General features: G+C 54.5%; 3 protein-coding genes across 3 annotated transcripts; 2 read left to right on the top strand and 1 right to left on the bottom strand.

Moving 5' to 3' along the window:
- Positions 1 to 458: 458 nt before the first annotated feature.
- Positions 459 to 1,842, bottom strand: J4E85_002452 (uncharacterized protein; the record flags this gene model as incomplete). The annotated part of the gene is made up of 3 exons (XM_051466730.1): positions 459 to 1,173; positions 1,224 to 1,536; positions 1,584 to 1,842. 3 exons carry the CDS (start codon positions 1,840 to 1,842, stop codon positions 459 to 461), a joined length of 1,287 nt encoding a protein of 428 aa, XP_051329585.1.
- Positions 1,843 to 4,267: 2,425 nt separating this feature from the next.
- On the top strand, positions 4,268 to 7,170 carry J4E85_002453 (uncharacterized protein; the record flags this gene model as incomplete). Its single annotated transcript, XM_051466731.1, has 3 exons — positions 4,268 to 4,559; positions 4,675 to 5,926; positions 7,026 to 7,170. The coding sequence occupies 3 exons, from the start codon at positions 4,268 to 4,270 to the stop codon at positions 7,168 to 7,170; spliced, it is 1,689 nt and encodes a 562-aa protein (XP_051329586.1).
- A 1,865-nt stretch (positions 7,171 to 9,035) lies between these two features.
- J4E85_002454 (uncharacterized protein) lies at positions 9,036 to 12,392 on the top strand (the record flags this gene model as incomplete). The annotated part of the gene is made up of 1 exon (XM_051466732.1): positions 9,036 to 12,392. The coding sequence occupies one exon, from the start codon at positions 9,036 to 9,038 to the stop codon at positions 12,390 to 12,392; it is 3,357 nt and encodes a 1,118-aa protein (XP_051329587.1).
- Positions 12,393 to 20,262: the final 7,870 nt, after the last annotated feature.

Raw genomic sequence — 20,262 nt, forward strand, 5'->3', positions numbered from 1 at the left:
GGTAACGCGGCGTTGCGCTCCTCGTCATTCCGGGTGGGAATGATCGAATCGGAAGTTGCCGCCGACACTCGCTCGCTGCCTTTTGGTAGGATCTATCGTTGAGGCATTTGTAGGCGAGGTGATGGGATGAATAAGGCCGGATCGACTTGCTTGCGAATGCAGACGTCGGTAGTTGGTTCACGTAGATGGTCATTTGGTCTGAAACACGCGATGCTCTTCGTTAGTGATCAAAGTGAGGATGTGCAATAGAGAGATTGGCTGATTGAAGTGACGAGGCAATTTGTGCCTGCCTTGTATGAATTGTGTTTGTGTCTACTATTGCGCGATCTAGCTATGTCTATCATCTATAGCGACTGCTGCAGTGACTCTTGCCGAAATCAGATGAGGTACTACCCAAACGCCGTGCTATGCAGAAAGGAAAGCAAAGAAGAAAAAGAGAGAAGAGAGTCAAAAGACTTCTACTCCTCAAGCACACCAGTCTCCATCATGCTCTCCCGCAGAGCCTTCTTGTACTCGCGCTCCATACCGTGCCTGACGGCGTCGAGGACGTTCTTCACAATAGCCTTGGGCTCAAAGCGAGGTGTGGTGCCGCGCTGGTAGACACCAGTCTCGACTAGGATAGAGTACCAGTTTGCAGAGTCGGTGTGCTCATTGTACTCGTTGGTACCCCTCACATCAGACTCGGGTGTGTCACCTACAAAGTAGACGGTTGAAGGAGCCGAGTTGATGCCGTGGGTGTCGCGACGCCACTCGGCAAGAAGGCGGGTGGCGAATTCGAAAGTGCCAATCTGAGGCTTGCCAAATGCGGTTGTCTTGAGCTCGCGGCCAGTGACAGCCTTGAACATGGCCTCGAGTGAAACACGAAGAGCGCCCATACCAATACGGGTAAGGTCATGCGAAGCACTCCAGACGACATCGTTGTGAGAGAAGAAGACTGGTGGACCTTCGTCAAAGTTGGCAGATCGGGTTCCGAGACGACCGTTCTTCGACATCAGCAGGTCAAGGATGATCTGCTGATCCGATGCCCAATCGCGAGAATCGGCGAACACGAAGATGGCGTCAATGTCGACCTCAGCGAAGTTGCGGACTCGCGAGTTCTTGTATTCTTCCTCTGTGAGCTTGCGGAAGGGTGTAGTATCTTGGTTGTCTTTGATGATGTCTCCTGGAGTGACGCTGGAGCGATGTTAGTCGATGTCATGGACAGAAGTTACGGACCAACTTACACATCCTTGAACCCGTAGCCCTCAGCGACAATGCGGCACTTCTCGCCCTCGCCTCCAACGACGAGGACGGTGTTGTACTTCTCTGCCATCTCCCTCATGGGTGTGTGTCCGCAAATGAATTGTCCAGGAGATACTTCCATCTCCATTTGCTTGCTGAGTTGCACGCATCGCTCGGCTTCAGTCTTGCCACCACCATTTGTAACGAAGATGTATGGTACAACAATGCCGTACTCGTTCTCACCGTTGAGCATCTTCATGGCTTCAACGGCTTCTGGGATGGGTCGTCCACCTCGGATGAGAACACCATCGATATCTAGGATGCGTTAGAAAAGACTTGCTTTACCATGGTGACTAACATACCGAAAGCGAAGGCGTATTTGTCCGTAACTGATGTCTCTGGGGGAGTGTAGCCAGGAGATCCAGGGGTGTTGGCAGCGTCAAGGTGATGTCTGGCGGTCTCGAAGGCACTGGCGATCTCTGATGCTTTTGATGAGGGAGCCATGAGATGTTGTGGGGGGACGACGACCGTTGGGCCCATCTTGATGTTGTCGCTGGTAGCCTCACTGGCAGAGAGGCGACGCATGCCCGTTGAAGGGGCTGCTAGAGAAGGTGCCGACATGGTGATGGAGTGTGTGGAGTTTGGGTTCGAGGAAGTTTGCAACGTGTGTTTGTTGCAAGAAGCTGTACAGTTGTGGTCTGAGCAAGTTCGAAAACGCTGGAAGTACAACAGCCTTTATAGTTTGCGAGCCCGATAGATAGGTAATGTCTCCAGAAAACCCCTCAAAGGAAGCGGAGAGAACTGTGGGTATGTGGGTAAGTGGATATGTGGAGGTGGGTTGATGGTTGGTTTACGCGCAGATACCCAGAGTTTTATACCGAAGAGACAAGGTAGTCTGTACTTCGCCCCCTACACTACTCAAACGTCCACTGCAACTCTAGCGGCACGGTACACTGCGCTTCTGCGTAAATGTGCCGGACCCTGAACGATAAGGGTATGGCTTGGGATTCTGTTGGATGGCATTGCGTAGATCTATGGCGTCACTCGGGCAGATTGAGGGCAAGGGACGGTTTTGCAACACCGGAATTCGATAGCGGTAGGGAGAGCCCAGGCGTGCGCTTCTGACATGTGGTGAGAGATTGTGGCATGTTTCTCGATGCCCATTCGACAAGTAGTCTGGTAATGTTGCAATAATAGTGGGTATGACAGTCACGGTACAGGGCCTCCTGCATCTCAGGCGGTCTCAAAGTATTGCCGTCCCATGCGCGCCATGTGGTAGACGGCCGCGGTTGGTGTTGCTGTGGAACTGTGTTGCAGAGTTTTGAGGGTCTTTTGCGCTAGTGATGTCATATCTGATTAGCTCGCATATCGCTTCGGCGCCTTGGAACAGCCATTCGAATCGGCTGGGGCGTCCGCAAATGAAGAGCCTCAGGGACTCAGGGCAGGCGATGCTGATGAGTCCCTTTGGAGTCTACCAGCTCCGATCGATAGCTCCTCGTTTCCGGCGAGAACCATCCGGCCGACAATTATCGCCAAGTATCGGAAGCTAGATGAGGCAACTTGAGGCTCAAACGTAGGCTATCTCGGCAGACATGCCAATCCGTCTTAGGCTCTTGGGCTCTTAGCCTTCGTCCGTCGTCACCATATTGAAAACCGACCTCGACTGAATAATACAGCATCGATAGAGACGAGACACACGTGCGATTCCATGCGCGGGCCTTATCGCTACCTTTCACATGTCGAATGAGACGACTGACGCACCTCTCTTCCGAGTGTAGGCGCGTGCATTGAGCCATATCTCCCCAGCTTACATGCGGTGGGCCGCGAGTAGAACCAGTACCCACAGGCATAGTCTCAGGCCATAGCGCTTGACGTAACTGTACATGAATGTACACCGCAACTGGCGGCGCATGTGCAGTATGGACTGCGGCGCCAGGAAGCATGTATGCCATCATTCCGCATTATAGGATCGGGCTGCCATTGTGGATATGGGTGGTATTTACTCAAAACCAAGCTCAACACCTGGTATAGCAAATTACAAAAAGAACCCCTCGAGAACGAAAGCTGAACGACTGTTGACGATTAGTGGTTGGCGTAGTGGATGTAGATTGAGGCATTTGGGTGGGAACGCAACACGAGTGCCTGGTCAGTTTGGGAGAACACATTTAGCGGCCAGTCAAGTCACGCATCCTGTGCACATTGGCGCTTTCAGAATGCCGCAAGACCCGTTTAGGACCGGAATGCCCTCTGCAAGGAGCAATGATCTGAAGTAGCTCCAGCATTATGCAGGAAGCGCACTTATCGCGACCGGTGTTTTGGCTGCGAATTCTAAAGAGATGGATGAACGGGGTTTCGTTGGAGGTGGTGGACCTTTGTATGGGGCCATGGTCGTCGAGCACGTTCTTCTCCACCTCTCCACGATTTCCCCAGGAGTTGCCCCAAAGTTTTTGAGTTGTGGATAGCTCTAAAATCGGCTTTGCAGAACTCGAGGCCCTCGCATATGTTGCTGTATGTGTTGAAGATGGTGTAGCAGCGCGATGATCTTTTAGGTCCCTTCTCCACCACCCTCTGGCCATTAATGTAGAAGATTTTCTACACCCACGGGGTTCCCGTCGCAGGGTCTCGGCACATCTGCGGCGGTCCACTAGTTTTGCGGAGGGAAGATGGAGGAGGCGCTGATCGATCAGGAGATTGGACCCTCGCATCTGTAGTCGTTTTGCCGCCGGCACGACAGATCCGAGCATGAGTCGCGCAAGACACTCGAGCTGTACAGCTGAGTCTAACCGAGGAAGATGAGTAGGCCAGCGCTACGAGAGGCGGAGTGACGTGCTGCAGTTGTGTTGCAGCTTCGGGGTTCATGAGGGTGACGTGAGAGAGGAGCCGCTGAGGGGAAGGAGCAGCCCATCGCCAGTCGGCAAGCGCGCGCGCAGCACCTGGGCAACTGCAACGAGCAAAGTGCTCATCCCCCAAGCACAACCCAAGATATGCCCTCCATCGGCCCACACATATCCAGGACAGCGACAGGAAAACTTTGACGCGTTCGAATATGAACTGGACAGGTGGCTCGCTACAGCGCACCAAGAAAGCCAACACGGGCGTGGTCCAACAGCAGAAAGCATACTTTGCCCGAGCGCGGACACAGCTTCAAAATGATACTGACTCTCCCGTCGCTCCATTTCGCCCTAGCTATTTGCAAGACGATGGAGACTCCTACCTTCTAGGCATAGCACCATCTGGCTCAGGCTCTCTGCGACACACGGGGCACGCAGCGAAACGTCGCAACGAGAGAAAGCAGCCTGAGCACACGCCAGGCAACTATCAGCCAACCGCAAAACGCCGTGAGACAACGCCCCATGGAGAATCACACCCAAACGATCGGCTTACTCATAAAGGTAGTAGTGACGGCTCGTCACTCACTTGCCCAAGTGACCGCAGATACTAATAGATAGATAGACTTGCGTGACGGAAAACGCAAGGCCTCCGAAGCCGATACGGAACTGCACTTACTCGAAGCGAATAGGAAGAGGCTCTTAACACAGAAAGACTGGGTCGGCATCGACCCATCGAAGCCGGTCAGTCTGCGGTTCCGCTCGAGCAGAGAGAAGAGCAAGATCGGCAAGCGCAGAAGAACGACAAGAGGACGCGGTGCAGCCCCAAGACGAAAGAACAAGGATGAGTTCGGGAATGAAGTCCATGACTTTGCAGACGATTCCTTTGCCCAAGTCCATGGAGATAGTGGTCCACGCCAGCGTCTAGATGATGTTCGAATCCGGATTGGCACAGATGCAATGACAAACACTTACTCTACACAATTGGACCAATATGCGCAGTCGCATGCTTCGTCTGAATCCATGCTTTTCGACCAGGAAGGACCGCTTGCACAGCTACGCTCAGCGAAGCCACCTGCCGACCTTCAGCTTCTTGCAGCAACTAGTGCTTTCGAGCAAGCTGATGTTGCTTCCCGTGCGCCATCGACCGGTGAACAACCTCAGCACTATGGCCTTGCTCGGCGCAGTGTAGCTAGTCCTTCTCCAGACGCTTCTGAGCAAAAGAGCTTTACGGGTGACCAGTTTGAGCTGCAGTGTCAACCTGCGACGATGACTTTTCGTGAAAACGAGAGCTCTACGCATGACTTCCGACTCACACACCATGCTTACGGGGAAGAGCGCGCATTTCGTCTCGCCTTCAGCGGCTCCAACTCTACTGCAGGTGCCCGTGGTCGCACTGCGTCGGATGGCAACCAGATCGGTGAGACAAAGCCTTTTGACGATCCAGACTCGGTAGGTGAGTCCAAGACGGGATATGTGCATCAGCACAATATTGATAGGGAACGATCAGTCGGTGTTGACTTTTCTGCTGCCAATACAATCGTCGATGAGGGCCCCTGGAAGACGTATCTCGCAATCTCCGATGGTTCAAGCCACTCCGACAAATCCATTCAATCCAGAAGCAGCGTCCCGCATAATTACCCCGCCAAGAGACATAATAACGAAGCTGCAATGGACTGGTCACAGCATGCCACTCAAGGTCAGGGCAACGAGAGTCGCATTAGCTCGTCCTCCGTTTCCGCCTCTTTGCCGTCTTTGAAGAGAGGTGTAAGAAAACCAATATCGGCGCATGCCTCCGACATGGCCCTCATTCGTCGGGACAGACCGGTCAACGCTGCTGTGCAAAGTCTGGACGAAGACGAGAAGAATTGGCGAGCGTTTGTTTTTCAGACCGACGATAACGATCAAGGAATGCATGATCATGCATGCAAGACATCCCCGCTGGTTCCAAAGTACTCGGAGAATTCATCCTCAAGGTGTCTGCCACTATCTCGTGCCGTCAGCTCTGTGAGCCCTGCAACGTTCGAGTCTAGACCTCAAATTGCTTCTGGCACGGGCTATGACGCCTTGGAATCCAGAGCTTTAACGCCATCACCATTCCTCAACGACGATTCATTGGGACTTGGTGGATTTGTTGAGGGAGTGAGCGGGAATAAGCAGGGCGAGAAGATGTCGGGTCGCAAAGTGTTCGACGGGCAGTCCCATGCATCTCTGCAGAACCACGCTTCCTCAGATATCATCTCCTCAAGGGTCTTCAGTAGCACAAAAACGTCCCGCAACCTAGATGGACATGCCAGCGCCGTTGCACAGCATCCAACATGGTCGAACAGACGTATATTGCGCGGAAATTCGCAAGGGTCTTCCTCTGGCTGCGATATCCTGACGAGCGATGATGGGGCACTCCACCTCGTCGATCCTAACAAACGTTGACAAGGTACATGCTGGTTGGCTGTCTCAGTGCGGACGCAAGATGCCTGAGGCTGAAATTTGGTGGAAAGTTTCGGCTCTTCCTGTAACATGGATTCGCCATTTCATGCCTATCGATATCGCAACGTAGTACCGTGGTAGACTAACAATCGGCGTGCGACCTACTGCCATGAGCGAATCAAAATATTTTATGGGGCCTACATGTTCTCATTGGCGCAGAATGTGTACGATGGGCAGTTCATGCCGCAGTCCGGTAGCATGAGCTCAGCTCAGCTCATGGACACAATAAGATTCCGATCGTCCGCGCTGCTCAACATCCGGACAGCATCGGCAGCGCAAACATGGAGTAGCAGAGTGATGCAAAAGCTCAATGCAGAAAGCCATGTGAAGATTCCGATATGAATATGTGGAATGGGTACAGGGCACTGAATGCATGGTATCTTGGCCAGAGATGCATGTCATCGTTGCAAATGTTTCGAGCAGGCTCAGAGCAGGCGGGGCTACGTGCAGCGCTATTTCGGGTGAGCCCTACGAGTTGTGACAACACAGTGCCGGCCATCCTTACTTAGCGAACGGCAACGACGACAACGGCGAGCCTACCGGATATGTGTCCGAAGGGCTACGAGAGGCCGCTGGTGCCCAAGGGCCGAATGCGGTGACACGACATCAGGGCATGAAAGGAATCAAGGCATGAAAGCGGCAGCTCAGAATACTCACTGCGCATCAAAGAAACGATTGGACAAAGCGTAACGATGGACTTTGATGCATCACACCGCCCCAAGTCACATGGACAGTACGAAAGTGGAAAGCCCGGCACGTTGGCATCGTGTGCGGTTGATGTGCGGGGCGTCGTGGTTTGATTGGCAGCAGGGCACCAGGGGCAGGAATCCTTCCTTCTCGAAGCTGTGGAAAGTTTGTGGAACAATCACGCGACTCGCAGTGGCAGGGCGATGCGGATACGAGCATTGGGCGCACCGCATTGTCGCGCCATTCTTTGTGAGGAGCGGGACGTGCTGGAATTGTGAAGCAGCCGAGTCGGCTGCAGCAAATTGAGGGGCCAGCAGAAGGTTGGAGGGCGTCGACGGCGGATCCCTGACTCTGCGCCGGCCGTCAGAAGCCGGCTATGATGATGGAACCGTTGTGCCGGCTTCGCACTTGGGTTTCACTTGCCCGCGCGCCACGTGTGAGAGATGGGGGATTCCACCGCCACACATGGGGCGTTTGCAGCGCCGATGCGACTGGCTGGCGGTTTGTTTCCAGCGACAGTGGGCGGAATGCAGTACACTCATTGCTTCGTGTGACTCGGACTCACCGTCTTGCTGTGCCAGGCCAGTCAGGGCTAGTATACCGCGCGCACACGATGTAGCAAACATGACGACGGCGCATCAAAGTTTTAACAGGCCAGCGCAACATACCGGTGAGTCAAAGCTGATCGACGACACACGAACCGAACAGCATCAGGGCCGCTGAGGTTGCTTCTTCGTGCAGCCATGCCATGCCCGCTCCGGAAGGCACGGCATCGTGACAATGGGCTATGGATCAGACTATGGAGCATGGCTCCCTGTGATGCAACTCGGTGGACAATGAACAAGAGCAGAACATGCACTGCCCTGTCATCGCATTGTGCCATGCTGCCGCGCTGGGTGCCTGTGGAATGCCGTGGCCGTGATCCTCAGGCGACGAACGGTGAGAGGCGGTGATTGGCGGACCCCATAGTATAACCATGGGCTGCGTCATACAGGACACCGTTGCTCAGTGGGGCCTTAACCAGTGTCGCGGCTCTCGCAGTCGAGCGCTAGGCCAGGAGACAAACAGGGAAGTGCCCTCGGAGCCCGAATTGAGCGGAGGCGGATGGAAGCCCGAATGACTAGGAGTCAAGGGATAATCGTGTGCTTGTAAGATTTAGCTGAAAATTCGGTGAGCGCCTTGTCTGTTCCTGGCCCAAAGACGGCCGCCAAGCGCAGCCGTTGCCCATATACTACTACCTGTCTGCCCTACAGCCCACTCCTCTCGCACACTATCCACCAACTATCCACACTACGCCCAATTGCAGACGCACAAGACCCTCACACCACCGAGTATTCACCACCAAGTCCACCACCTCACTCACGATACGCCGCCTCACCACACCCTTCTCCGCATTTCCTGCAGCGCCCACTCGCGCGCTGACTGATTTTCGCCCGCCCTGGTCTGCCGACGCGATTCGCTTGCAACCCCCACGACTGCTCCGGAGTACTCAGATCCCAAATTATCCATGCAGAGTGCATGCAAGTCAATTCTCCAGTAATCCCAGCTGACCTGCGTCTGCATCTTCGCGCAGCGCGCGCTTCCCAAGCCCGACTCGTCATAGCCCAAACGCATTCCGTCAGTCTCACGATGCGAAGCTGCTCCTAGCCTACGCTTTTCCACCAGGACCCAGCAGGCTGTTGATCCTGTCTGCTTTTATTACCCAGAGGCGCCCGCTCGCCGTTACGCTCCTTCTCCCTCACCACGGCCCGCGCCATGAAGATTTACTAGCCCGCCCCGTCACATCCTCTTGCTTGTTCCACACCACCAACCATGTCGCTGCTGCACGACGCCATCTCGCGACCGCGCATGCCTTCGCCCTCGCCCAGCTTCGGACGCGCCATCACCATTCCCGCCCGCTCCAGTCCCGCGCTGACGGCCTCGTACCTCAATGGCTCCCTCAATGGCTCCCTGCAGTCCACGCCCGAGGGCATGGTGCCCGTCTCGTCCTCGCTGCCGGCCATTCCCTCCTACACCCTGCCCGAGTCGCTCCTGCCTCCACCACCCGTCCAGTCGCCGCCCACGTCCTCGCCGTCAGCCATGGCCGAGGCTCTAGGAAAGGGACCGGGCCTGATCCGCAGAGTGAGCCGCGGCGCGCAGGGCATTCCAGGTCGCTTCCGCCGAGGCAATGCGTCTGCGCAGCGCGACAAGAGCTCCGGCCCCGTCATCATGCGCCGCCGCAGCGACAGCAGGACTGCCGCCGACGCCGACACTGGCATCTCCGACTTCGACGCCTTTGAAGAGGAGGAAGCCGTAGAAGACCCCTTTGAGCCCATCCACGGCCTCGGCATCTCACACCCAACCCCCAGCTTCAGCTCGATACCAGACGCCGCCGTCGTCGCCCCCGTACGCAACTCGCGCCTTGAGCAAGGCACCGTTCTGAGAAAGATTACCAAGAAGGAGAAGAAGGAGATCAACCTGCGGCTCGATCTGGAATCGGCCAAGGTGTTCTGGGATTCCTCGCGCCCCTCCAAAGCCTTCTACATCGACGATGTCAAGGAGATCCGCTCAGGTCCGGAAGCTAAGCACTACCGCGAGGAGTGCAACCTATCCGAGAACTGGGCCCCCTACTGGTTTACCATTGTCTACACCGACACAACACGCTCCAAGGGCCGGATACGAACGATGCACTTGATTGCGCCTGACGTTGGCATCTTCAACATGTGGACCCAGACGCTCGAGTCTGTGTCGCGCAACCGCATCGACCTGATGGCCGGCCTCTTGGGCTTTGCCGACAAGAGCGCAAAGCTCGTCTGGCAACGCGCAATGAAGAAGCGTGGCGAGGGCGACGAGACACTTGACTTCCCCAGCACCGTCGAGCTGTGCCGAAGTCTACACATCAACTGCACCGAAGCCACCCTTCGCGCCTACTTCCAGAAAGCCGATACCCTCGACGCTGGAAAACTAAACCAATCGCAATTCTTGTACTTTGTGCGCCGCCTCAAGGAGCGCAAAGACATTAAGGCGATCTACAAGACCTACACGTCTGGCTCAAAAATTGAGATGGACAAGTACACTTTCTTCGACTTTCTGCAGCGCGAGCAAGGCGTAGACGTGAACGCCGATCTCGAATACTGGACCAACACCTTTGAGAAGTTTGCGCGTGCAACAAGACCCAGGATGGCTGCTACTCCGACCGAGGGCGGAGAGGTCCCATTGCCATTGGCCATGAACTTCCCCGCTTTCCAGACGTACCTGACTTCGGCTGCCAACTCCATCCTCAAGCCAGCCGGCCAGCCACAAGAACTCAACCGACCATTGAACGAGTACTACATCTCCAGCTCACACAACACTTACCTGCTCGGCCGTCAAGTTGCAGGCGAATCAAGCACTGAGGCGTACATTACTGCGCTTCAGAAGGGCTGCCGATGCCTTGAGATCGACTGCTGGGATGGCGCCGACAACATTCCGGTCGTCATGCACGGCCGCACTCTGACCAAGAGCATCCTCTTCCAAGACACCATCAAGGTCATCAACAAGTACGCCTTCACAGAATCACCCTACCCAGTCATCCTCTCGCTTGAGGTGCACTGCTCTCCGGTCCAACAGTCTGCCATGGTCAAGATCATGATGCAGGAGTTTGGTGACAAATTGGTTCTCCAGCCACTAGACTTTGAGTCGCAGTCGCTACCCTCACCAGAAGAGCTGAAGCACCGCATTCTCATCAAGGTCAAGCGTGCTGCTGGCGATGAAATCGACACCAGGGCTCTCATGGGCGAGATCACCTCCCGAAGACAGCGCAGCTTCAGCTCTCCGTGGTCGAGACCCGTGATACTGAACGACAACCTCATCCCGAACTCGCCTCTTCTTTCCAGCCCACCTTCAATGAGCCCACCAGAGCGAGCAGCATCCTTCTGGGCAACACCCCGAACTTCAAACAACACACTACCCACCTCCGCAGCTGTGAGCTCAGCTGAAGACAGCGACAGCCCCAACGCAACCACTGCCGAGACTGCTGAGGTAGTAGATGATCGCCGTAAGCCGAAGAAGGCCAAGACCAGCAACATCACGAAAGAGCTCGGCAATCTTGGTGTCTACACAAGAGGAGTCAAGTTCACCGACTTTGGCAGCATCGACGCAAACACCTTCAACCACGTCTTCTCCATCAACGAGCGCGCCTTCGAGAAGCTCACCAAGCCTGGAGCCCGTGAGAAGCACTTGCTCGAGGAGCATAACATGCGTTGCCTCATGCGCGTCTACCCTCACGCCTTCCGCATCAACTCGTCCAACTTTGATCCCCTCAAGTTCTGGCGTCGCGGCGTTCAGATGGCTGCGCTGAACTGGCAAACTTATGATCTCGGTCAACAGTTGAACGAGGCCATGTTTGCTGGTGGAGAAGACCGCACCGGCTACGTGCTGAAGCCAGCAGCTCTTCGTCTTGAGTCACAGACCCCAGTCATTGGTCACAGGAAGGCACCTAAGAAGGAAGTCAAGTTCACTGTGCAAATCATCTCTGCTCAACAGCTCCCGCGCCCCCGCGGTCTCGGACAGGAAGCCAACATCAACCCCTATGTTGAGTTTGAGATGTACTGTGCCGAAGACATGGGTGCGAATGCCACTGGTATCGGCGGACAGGACGCATCTGCTCGCAATGGCCACTCTGGCATCGGCAACCCCCTGCGCAAGCGAACACGCATTGTAGAGGGCAATGGTTACAACCCTGAGTTCGGCAACGAGATTGATATGACAGTTACGACCAGGTACCCCAGCCTTGTCTTCGTCCGCTGGACTGTCTGGAACTCGCTCGATGCCCGAACCACCAATCACGCCCCTCTTGCTACATTCACGGCCAAGCTCAACAGCATCCAACAAGGCTACCGTCATCTCCCGCTTTACGACAGCAATGGCGAGCAATACCTGTTCTCCACTCTCTTCTGCAAGATCAAGAAGCAGGACATTGTCGACGCACCCGAGCCTGCCGCCAACGCTTCTTGCGGATCATCCATTGAGCCTGCCAGCCCGCTTCAAGAGCCCACCAACACCAAGGCAAGCCGCAGCTTCGTGAGGCGCTTGATCAGCCGTGCGCCCAGCGAGCGCAGGAAGCGCAAGGAAGAACAGCAACGCGCGGGTAGCGAGTCGCGCGAATCCGACCTAGACTCCATCAGTCGCTCAAGCACATTTGAGCGATAGCGTAGCATGACGCCACTGCTTGCAGCTGACGACGCGCCACGCGTCGATCCAGCTTGTATCATACATTTCATCCATACCGACCTCTACTCTGCTATCCTACGGCGTTCCGGTTCGGCATCTTCCATTGGTGCCTGGCGCCACGACAAGGGCCACGGCAAACAATCCCGACCCATCCTCAATCAAAATACCGCGCCCTGGCGCAACCGCATTTTGTTGGCAGGCCCGCTTCCGATGGCTATCAAAACTCCATCGAACCGCAACTTGGCCTCGGCACTCAAAAGTTATCGTTGATCATGTGTCCTCTTGGACACTGATCGCCTCGTCCCACTCTTCGCTTCTAGCATATACCCGTTTCTACAACCAATACTTTGTTTTCACATCGGTCATCGGCGCAACACTCAACCATGGGGGACCAACAAGGATAGTTTTCCGGCGAGCAAACTTTGACCTTAGTTACTGCATCTTGGCGATATCCCATAGACTTGCTTCTTGAGCTTCATTGCTCGATCATTACCTGTACAAAGCTTCTACTGTTCTCTCTTATTTCCTTTGTTAGCAAACTCTTAACGACGCTACGACAACATCAAAACTGCTTTGCATAGCATTGTTTTCAATTGCCGAGCCTGCGGTGCGGGGTTTTCGCATGGACGGTCGGCTGTTGACTTTTCGGGTTGTTTTCTTTCTTTCGTCTCCTCCTTCCGATAGAGGACGATCAATTTCGCTTCGATGCAGGACATGGTTTGGTGCAATCTTTTTCTCTTCACTTCTATACGTGGGCCGGCCCGGTCTTGCATGCTAGTCTTGCAAGGAAGAGGGGGTGGGCATTGGCGCATGTTCACTCTTTGGCTCTTTAGCTTGTTGTGGGTAATGGGCATGGCATTGGCGTGGGATAAGGTTAATCATCAGGAAGATACCACTCAACAAACATTTAGAAATGATACCACATGGCTTCAGCGCCACGATTGCGCAGATTTGGAAGTCAAATTTCCACACAACCCTCCTTCTCGATGCTTCCATGCTCTGACCACCGTGAATGATGACCACAGAAAATGTTTTTCCCGTCGCTCAGGAGATCGGCTGGACTGGAACTGGCGGAAAGGGGCGATGGGTTGGGAGCGGGCTGGCCTTGCAGCCCGATCGACGCAGCCGTTCACGATCTTCGTCTCGAGAGCACGAGCTACGCTCCCTCTCAACCACTTCCTCGGAGCCGCATAAGGCCGCCGCAACGCATGGCGCACGGCAGACATGGTAATTTGAACAATGACATTTCCAGCTAAGCTCTGCCTGCCACCACGGCCGTGGTTGACGTGGCTAGCTTCCGTCCTAACCTCGTGTTCTCTTCCAAGCTTTTAACCATCCGCACGCACACTACAGCTGCGCTTTGCTATTGCAGTAGCTTCTTCGCGAAAATGAATGAATGACTTCTGTCTGCCAACACACCCCACACTCACTCTCCACATGCAGCACTAAACACGTCTTACTCCGCACCCCGGCTTCACTACATCATGACAACACCATGCACTTGCATCTGCAACCAACAGTACCGTACAGTACCGCTCTAACTAACGTGCGGAGAAAACCACAAGCCTAGCTACCTAATCCGTTGGCGATGACAAAAAAGAAAAAAGGGCAGCAAAAGCCGGTCGTCGATCTGGACCGCTGCTGTGGCGCACGGGTAGGGTTGATGAAAGCAAAAAAAGTGTAAACCTTGCGCGACGCCCGCTTGCCCGTAAACTGTTTTCGCTCGCTGGTTTCGTAGGTTCCCAGTGACGGCGGACGGAAGTGTGGGTTCAGAGTTCCCCGCAGAGCACGGGAACGCAAAAGCCACTATCCGGTCTTGCGGGTGTTGCGGATGTGGTTTGGGCGCAAAGGCTGGACTGGGCCATGGATTTGAGTGGGAGAGGTAAGGCTGGCAAGCAGGAAGTGAGGCAAAGTGGTGAGGTAAGGGGAAAGAAGAGATTGGGTCTGGGCAGTGGGCCTTGCGCGAATGGATGGAGATGCGCGATGGTTGGTGTTTACTGTACTGATGATGTGATGATGCCTCCGTACCGAAAGTATGGAAGGAACCGTTCGAGGCTGGCAGCCTGCGCGTTGGGGACACGCGAAAAAGCAAAATCCAAGGGCGGAACCAGGACGGCACGATCCGATCACCGCGGTAACGTTACACAACCTCCATGGCGTATTCAACCAAGTCAAGTCAGGTATACGCAGACGAGTCAAAATTCAATAGTCTTGCTGCCTGCCTGCGGCTGTGCCTGTGTGACGCGAACTCTGGTCTTTTGCGGCTGTGCGTTCGCTCTCCTCTGCGCATTCGTCCACCTTCCTTCGTTTCGTTCCTTCCCGTTTCTGACCTATGGCCGTGGATTACTACGGAGCAGTGTGCAGCATGCAGATGGGCTTGGATCATGTACCGAGTCATGAGCCATGTGTATATATGTATAGTATGTTACACAGCATGCACGCAATACGTAGTGTCCGAGCGCAACGCAGCGTTCCTTCGGCCTGAGGTGTTGCTAAGTCTCGCTGCACGTACGCACGCACGCAGGGCACGCATGTCGCGGGTAGGTAGACAAGGGCACGTGTTGGTTAGGTAAGTAGAGTTTCGGTTTCCCGCTGCTGGCGCTCTGCTCGCAACCTCTCGGAGGAGATCTTGGGCTTGAGGCACACATTGGGCATCGGAGATGGTGGATGCCAAAGCATGCAGAACATATGCGAGACATTTACGATGTGGATGTCACTCTCTCAGTACGTGAATGGCTCGCCTGGCAAGAGCTATCACGAATGCGACTGTCGCTTGAGCGAGAAATCTTGGAAAGGATTGCGGGGCCGAGCTTTCATGTACGTGTTCATGTACGACTGCCCTGCGAGGCGGGTGGATGCGGAGCTGAGAACTGCCATGCGTGATTTGTTCGAAAGTCTATTTGCTCGGATGGTGATCCGATGTGTTTTACATGTCACGAGTATGCTGTGTGATGGGTATGTAGCAGCGGGAAAGGCAGGTGGGTGTTGTGCCTTGCGTTTACGATGCTGTATGACCGTGGAGTAGGACCGATTACACTATCTATTGCGGAGGTTGCAGCATGCACGAGGCTGAGAGTGGATGTTCGCTGCACCGAAAAAAGAAGATTCGAAAAGGTGAGGCATATCGGATTTGTGTCACCGTGATTTCTGATCGGTGAAGATGATGCTCCGATTCTCTCGTAAGCATTAAGCTGAGTTCTGAGTTCGCACGAGCCTCGGGGCGTTTGGTATGGGTACCTCGCTTCTGCGGGGCGTAACTGTTCTATGTAAGGACTTTGCGAAATTGGTAAACTCCGCAATTTGTGAGATAAGCGCGCTCGACTCGGTGGTAGGTGCTGGGTATCCACTCTGTTCCTTGACTGCGAGGCTTGCAGCGTGGTGTTTACCGCACGTGGCGCCGTACTCCGATCGAACGTCAAGCCATTGACTTGAGGCTGGAATGTCCTTCCCGCGCCTTTCGCATTCGCCGATCAACTTGTGCAGGCGCAAGCCGCGGTTACTCAAGATTTCTTCATCAAAGTCTTCACCAAGCAGGGTCCCACAGTGGATATGCGAACCAGGCGCTGAACAACGTGGTACTTCTTGTGGGGGCGGCGCATGAACTGATAGCCGGTCAGATGTGAAATCTTCCGGTGGGCTGTTGATCTTGTGAATGAGGCGTCCTGCATGATGAAGGCGCAGGAAGTCGACGCCTGATGGAGTTGATGTGAGATCGTATATGCATGTGGAATTAAACATGAAGCTCAATGGTGCCGTGTCTCGCTTCGCATTGTCGGAAATATCGGATTGAGAGATGAGCGTAGTGCATAAGCTGCTGACTAGCAGGAGGCTTGCAGATGCGTGACATTATCATTGCGATAATGACGAGATGACCTACTTCGGATTGTTCTGCAGTACGGTGGTAGGGATCTTCGTGTCTCAATAGGCATTGTAGGTCAGAGAAGAGACTGCTTACTAACATATATCCAGGTAGCCGGTATATTTGTTCACCTCTTGAAGCCGCAAGTGCCGCGAGTAGGTGATCAATCAACATAGAGTGATTGATTCTGATGGCCCAAGTGTCGATCGACATTCTGAGTACGAAGCTCATTCGATGATGTTGATGTGGTTATCTATGACACGACTGTTCGAGCCGGCTGCATATGGCGTGGTTTTCAATGCGCCAGGTATCATTGGCGCGGTACAGTCGATCATGTTGCTTCACTCCTGTTCCTTCAGCCCGCCGTAATATCGAATAGTCTAGGGCCTTATCCTTCAGCGAAGCGACGGAGTAAGCTGCGCGTGGACCAAAACGTGTACACGTAGCCTGGCGGCATCATACGGAGAAGTTTCATGCCTCAGCCAAGACGTAACATGTGCTGTTTACGTATTTCGGGTCGCACGCCATTGTCGTTAGATAGGGTGAATTTGCGATACACATGGACCGACGTACCTCGCAAAGCTTTCTGAGCCCATGCAGCCAAAGTCATGAAGTAGTGGCTTGCAGCTTGGAGGTAACGCCACCCCTGCTAAAACTATATCGCAGGCTGGCTGATACAGTGCGCGCATGCGGCTTGGAGGCAATGCCAGTGGTAGAAACGCATGCAAGTCGTGCCGCAAAACTGCACCCCGCATGAGGTAAAGAAGCGGTGATCGATCATTCGGCCAGTCCCGTGCGGCACGTTATTGCCTTGTCTCCTGGAACCAACGAGTCTACCCGTGTGGATACTGCGGCTGCCGCCACTTCCAATGAGTAGGTGTGGGGCACTCGGATGCTCTCCGGCGATAGTGCTCGGCGGGTTGGCATCGTATCGCGTCGGCAGTACGCAGCATCGATGTAAAGAGACTGAATATATCGTCATGTATCAGTACATTGACGTTGTACCGTTACACAGACGTGGGGGTGGAAATGCTCGCTTCGTAGGAAAGGTGTCACTAGGGGTGGCTAGAATTCGTGTCGCATTTCCAAGTTGTTGGATACACACTATGATATCTTAAGCAAGTAGGTAGTATGCAAGACGAGTTGTACTTCTACTTCGATTTTTTGTAGAATGCGACACGAACTGTGGTCGCACCTCGGGCTTTGTCGGAGTTGGCTAACGTCGTAGATGGTGTTCAATCGCTCTTGGGAATTATTCTGCAAGCCGCGAAGACCTATCTTTGCGAGTTGTGTAGAGTGTTCAGATGTCGTAAGCCGCGCGCCCCAACTCGGTCATCGTGAAAGCGAGATATGGGGTGATTGTTGAGACCTCCGGGTTGGCATTTGTGCAAAGTGCCATAAAAGAAAATCATACCAACCGCTGCGTTTGACGTCATACAAGAAAATGTACGCGATAAAAGCGAGTGATATCCTCTGTAATATGAGGAATCCGTGGAAGCCGTGAACGGTTTTGGCAGGCATAGTCGGTAGCAATCACGGACTCCTCAACTCACACCATGTCGAGTCTTGCAAGTAAAGACTCCAAGAGGGTGTGCATGAGGGCGTATGGTTTCGACACATCCGTACGAAAGACGTTGGCACTAGAATAAAGAGTCCATTAATGCGGCTCTGCTGCAGGTCATTCCAGTGACGATCAAAAGCCGTTGTGAAACCTAGCAGAGCGCCACTGCCACAGATGCAGGCCTTGAACTGACTAGATGTATGAAATGGCGGTATTGGGCGGTGGAAGGAGAAAGGAAAGAGACGAGGCTCGAGCTATGGTCTTGATGGCAGAGTGAGTGTTTTGTGGAGGAAAGAGCGATGCCTCAGGTAAGAAACGCGCTAAGCCTTGTGCTCCGACGTTCCGACCCCGCTGAATTGCTGCAACCTTGAGACACAATCTTTCGCCGCCACCACCACTTGCGCGCGCAAACACGCCAAGCGCTACCACACAATCTCCCGCTGGAAATGGTGTGAGCAGTCGACCTGTTCATACTCTACCTACAACACCTCCGGCCGCAACTGCCCCCGAAACTCTCAACCCGACCCCACAAATTTCGAATAAACCAGGGAGCCTTGGACGCGAACCTTGATCATGGAGGGCGCCTTCACGCACATGGGCAACCACCTGGTGTCCGACTCGGCTGCCACCATCAACGCGGGTGATGTAGACGAGGGCATCCTCGACGGCGATCTTGCACGTGGTGGTCTTTCGCGTAGGCGACGCGCAGATGATGACGAGGAGTACGATGAAGACGACCTGGAGAGCATGGCCAGCATGCCAGTCGGTGGACGCAACGGCCAGTCTGCTATGCGGGCGGAAGACGCAGAGGTCGAGCTACCAGCACACGCTTGTAGGTAATGATGGGTTGGGAGGGAATGAGAGGCATACTAATATCCCGACTAGGCGCATACTGTGGTATTCACAACGCCGGCAGCGTCGTTAAGTGTCTCGCCTGCAGCAAGTGGTTCTGCAGCGCCCGTGGCAACTCGTCCTCCTCGCATATTATCAACCATCTTGTCCGCGCCCGTCACAAGGAAGTCCAGCTCCACCCCGCCTCCTCGCTCGGCGACACGACGCTCGAATGCTACAACTGCGGTACCAAGAACGTCTTCCTTCTCGGTTTCATCCCCGCCAAATCAGACACCGTCGTCGTCCTTCTATGTCGCCAGCCATGCGCCTCCATGCCCTCGCAAAAGGACATGAACTGGGACGTGTCGCGTTGGCAGCCGCTCATTGAGGACCGCTCCTTCCTCCCTTGGCTCGTACCTGCCCCGACCGACCAGGAGCAGCTCCGCGCCCGCCACCTCAGCCCCCAGACGATCGCGAAACTCGAAGAGCTCTGGAAGGACAACGCGAATGCTACAATTGCCGATCTTGAGAAGGGCGCTGGTCAAGAGGAGGTTATCGCGAAGGTCCTGCTGCGCTACGATGACGCCTTCCAATACCAGAACGTCTTTGGTCCCCTAGTCAAGATCGAGGCCGACTATGATCGCAAGCTGAAGGAGTCGCAGTCGCAGGATAACCTCGTCGTTCGCTGGGACATGGCCCTGAACAACAAGCACACGGCTAGCTTCATCCTCCCCAAGCTCGAGCTGGGCGACGTCAAGCTCGCAGTCGGCGACGAGATGCGCTTGCGCTATACAGGAGAACTCCGTCCACACTGGGAAGGTGTTGGATACGTCATCAAGATCCCAAACAACCAGTCCGATGAGGTGACGATTGAGCTTCGCACCAAGGGCGACCACAAGTCCGTCCCTACCGAGTGCACCCACAACTTCAGCGCCGACTACGTCTGGAAGGCCACCTCTTTCGACCGTATGCAACACGCCATGAAGACTTTTGCCATCGACGAGATGAGCGTGTCGGGATACATCTTCCATCGTCTTCTCGGCCACGAGGTTGCTTCCGCACCCATGAAGATCCAGATTCCTCGCAAGTTCAGCGTTCCAGGTCTTCCTGAATTGAACGCCAGTCAGATCAATGCGGTAAAGAGCGTCCTACAAAAGCCACTCAGCTTGATCCAAGGTCCTCCCGGTACTGGAAAGACTGTCACCTCTGCCACTATCATTTACCATCTCTGCAAGATCAGTGGCAGTCAAGTTTTGGTTTGCGCGCCCTCCAACGTCGCTGTTGACCAGTTGTGCGAACGTATTCATCTTACTGGGTTGAAGACCGTTCGTGTGACCGCTAAGTCTAGGGAGGATGTTGAATCTCCCGTTGGATTCCTCTCCCTTCACGAGCAGGTCCGCATGAACGATACCAACGTCGAGCTCAACAAGTTGAACCAGTTGAAGAGCGATGTCGGTGAATTGTCAAGCCAGGATGAGAAGAAGTTCAAGCAGCTTACCCGAGCAGCGGAGCGCGAGATTCTGAACGCAGCCGATGTCATCTGCTGCACTTGCGTCGGTGCTGGTGATCCTCGTCTCTCCAAGATGAAGTTCCGCACT

The sequence above is a fragment of the Alternaria conjuncta genome, assembly GCF_024043145.1.
Source record: "Alternaria conjuncta strain BMP 0040 chromosome Unknown scaffold_3, whole genome shotgun sequence".
Classification (NCBI taxonomy): Eukaryota; Fungi; Ascomycota; class Dothideomycetes; order Pleosporales; family Pleosporaceae; genus Alternaria; species Alternaria conjuncta.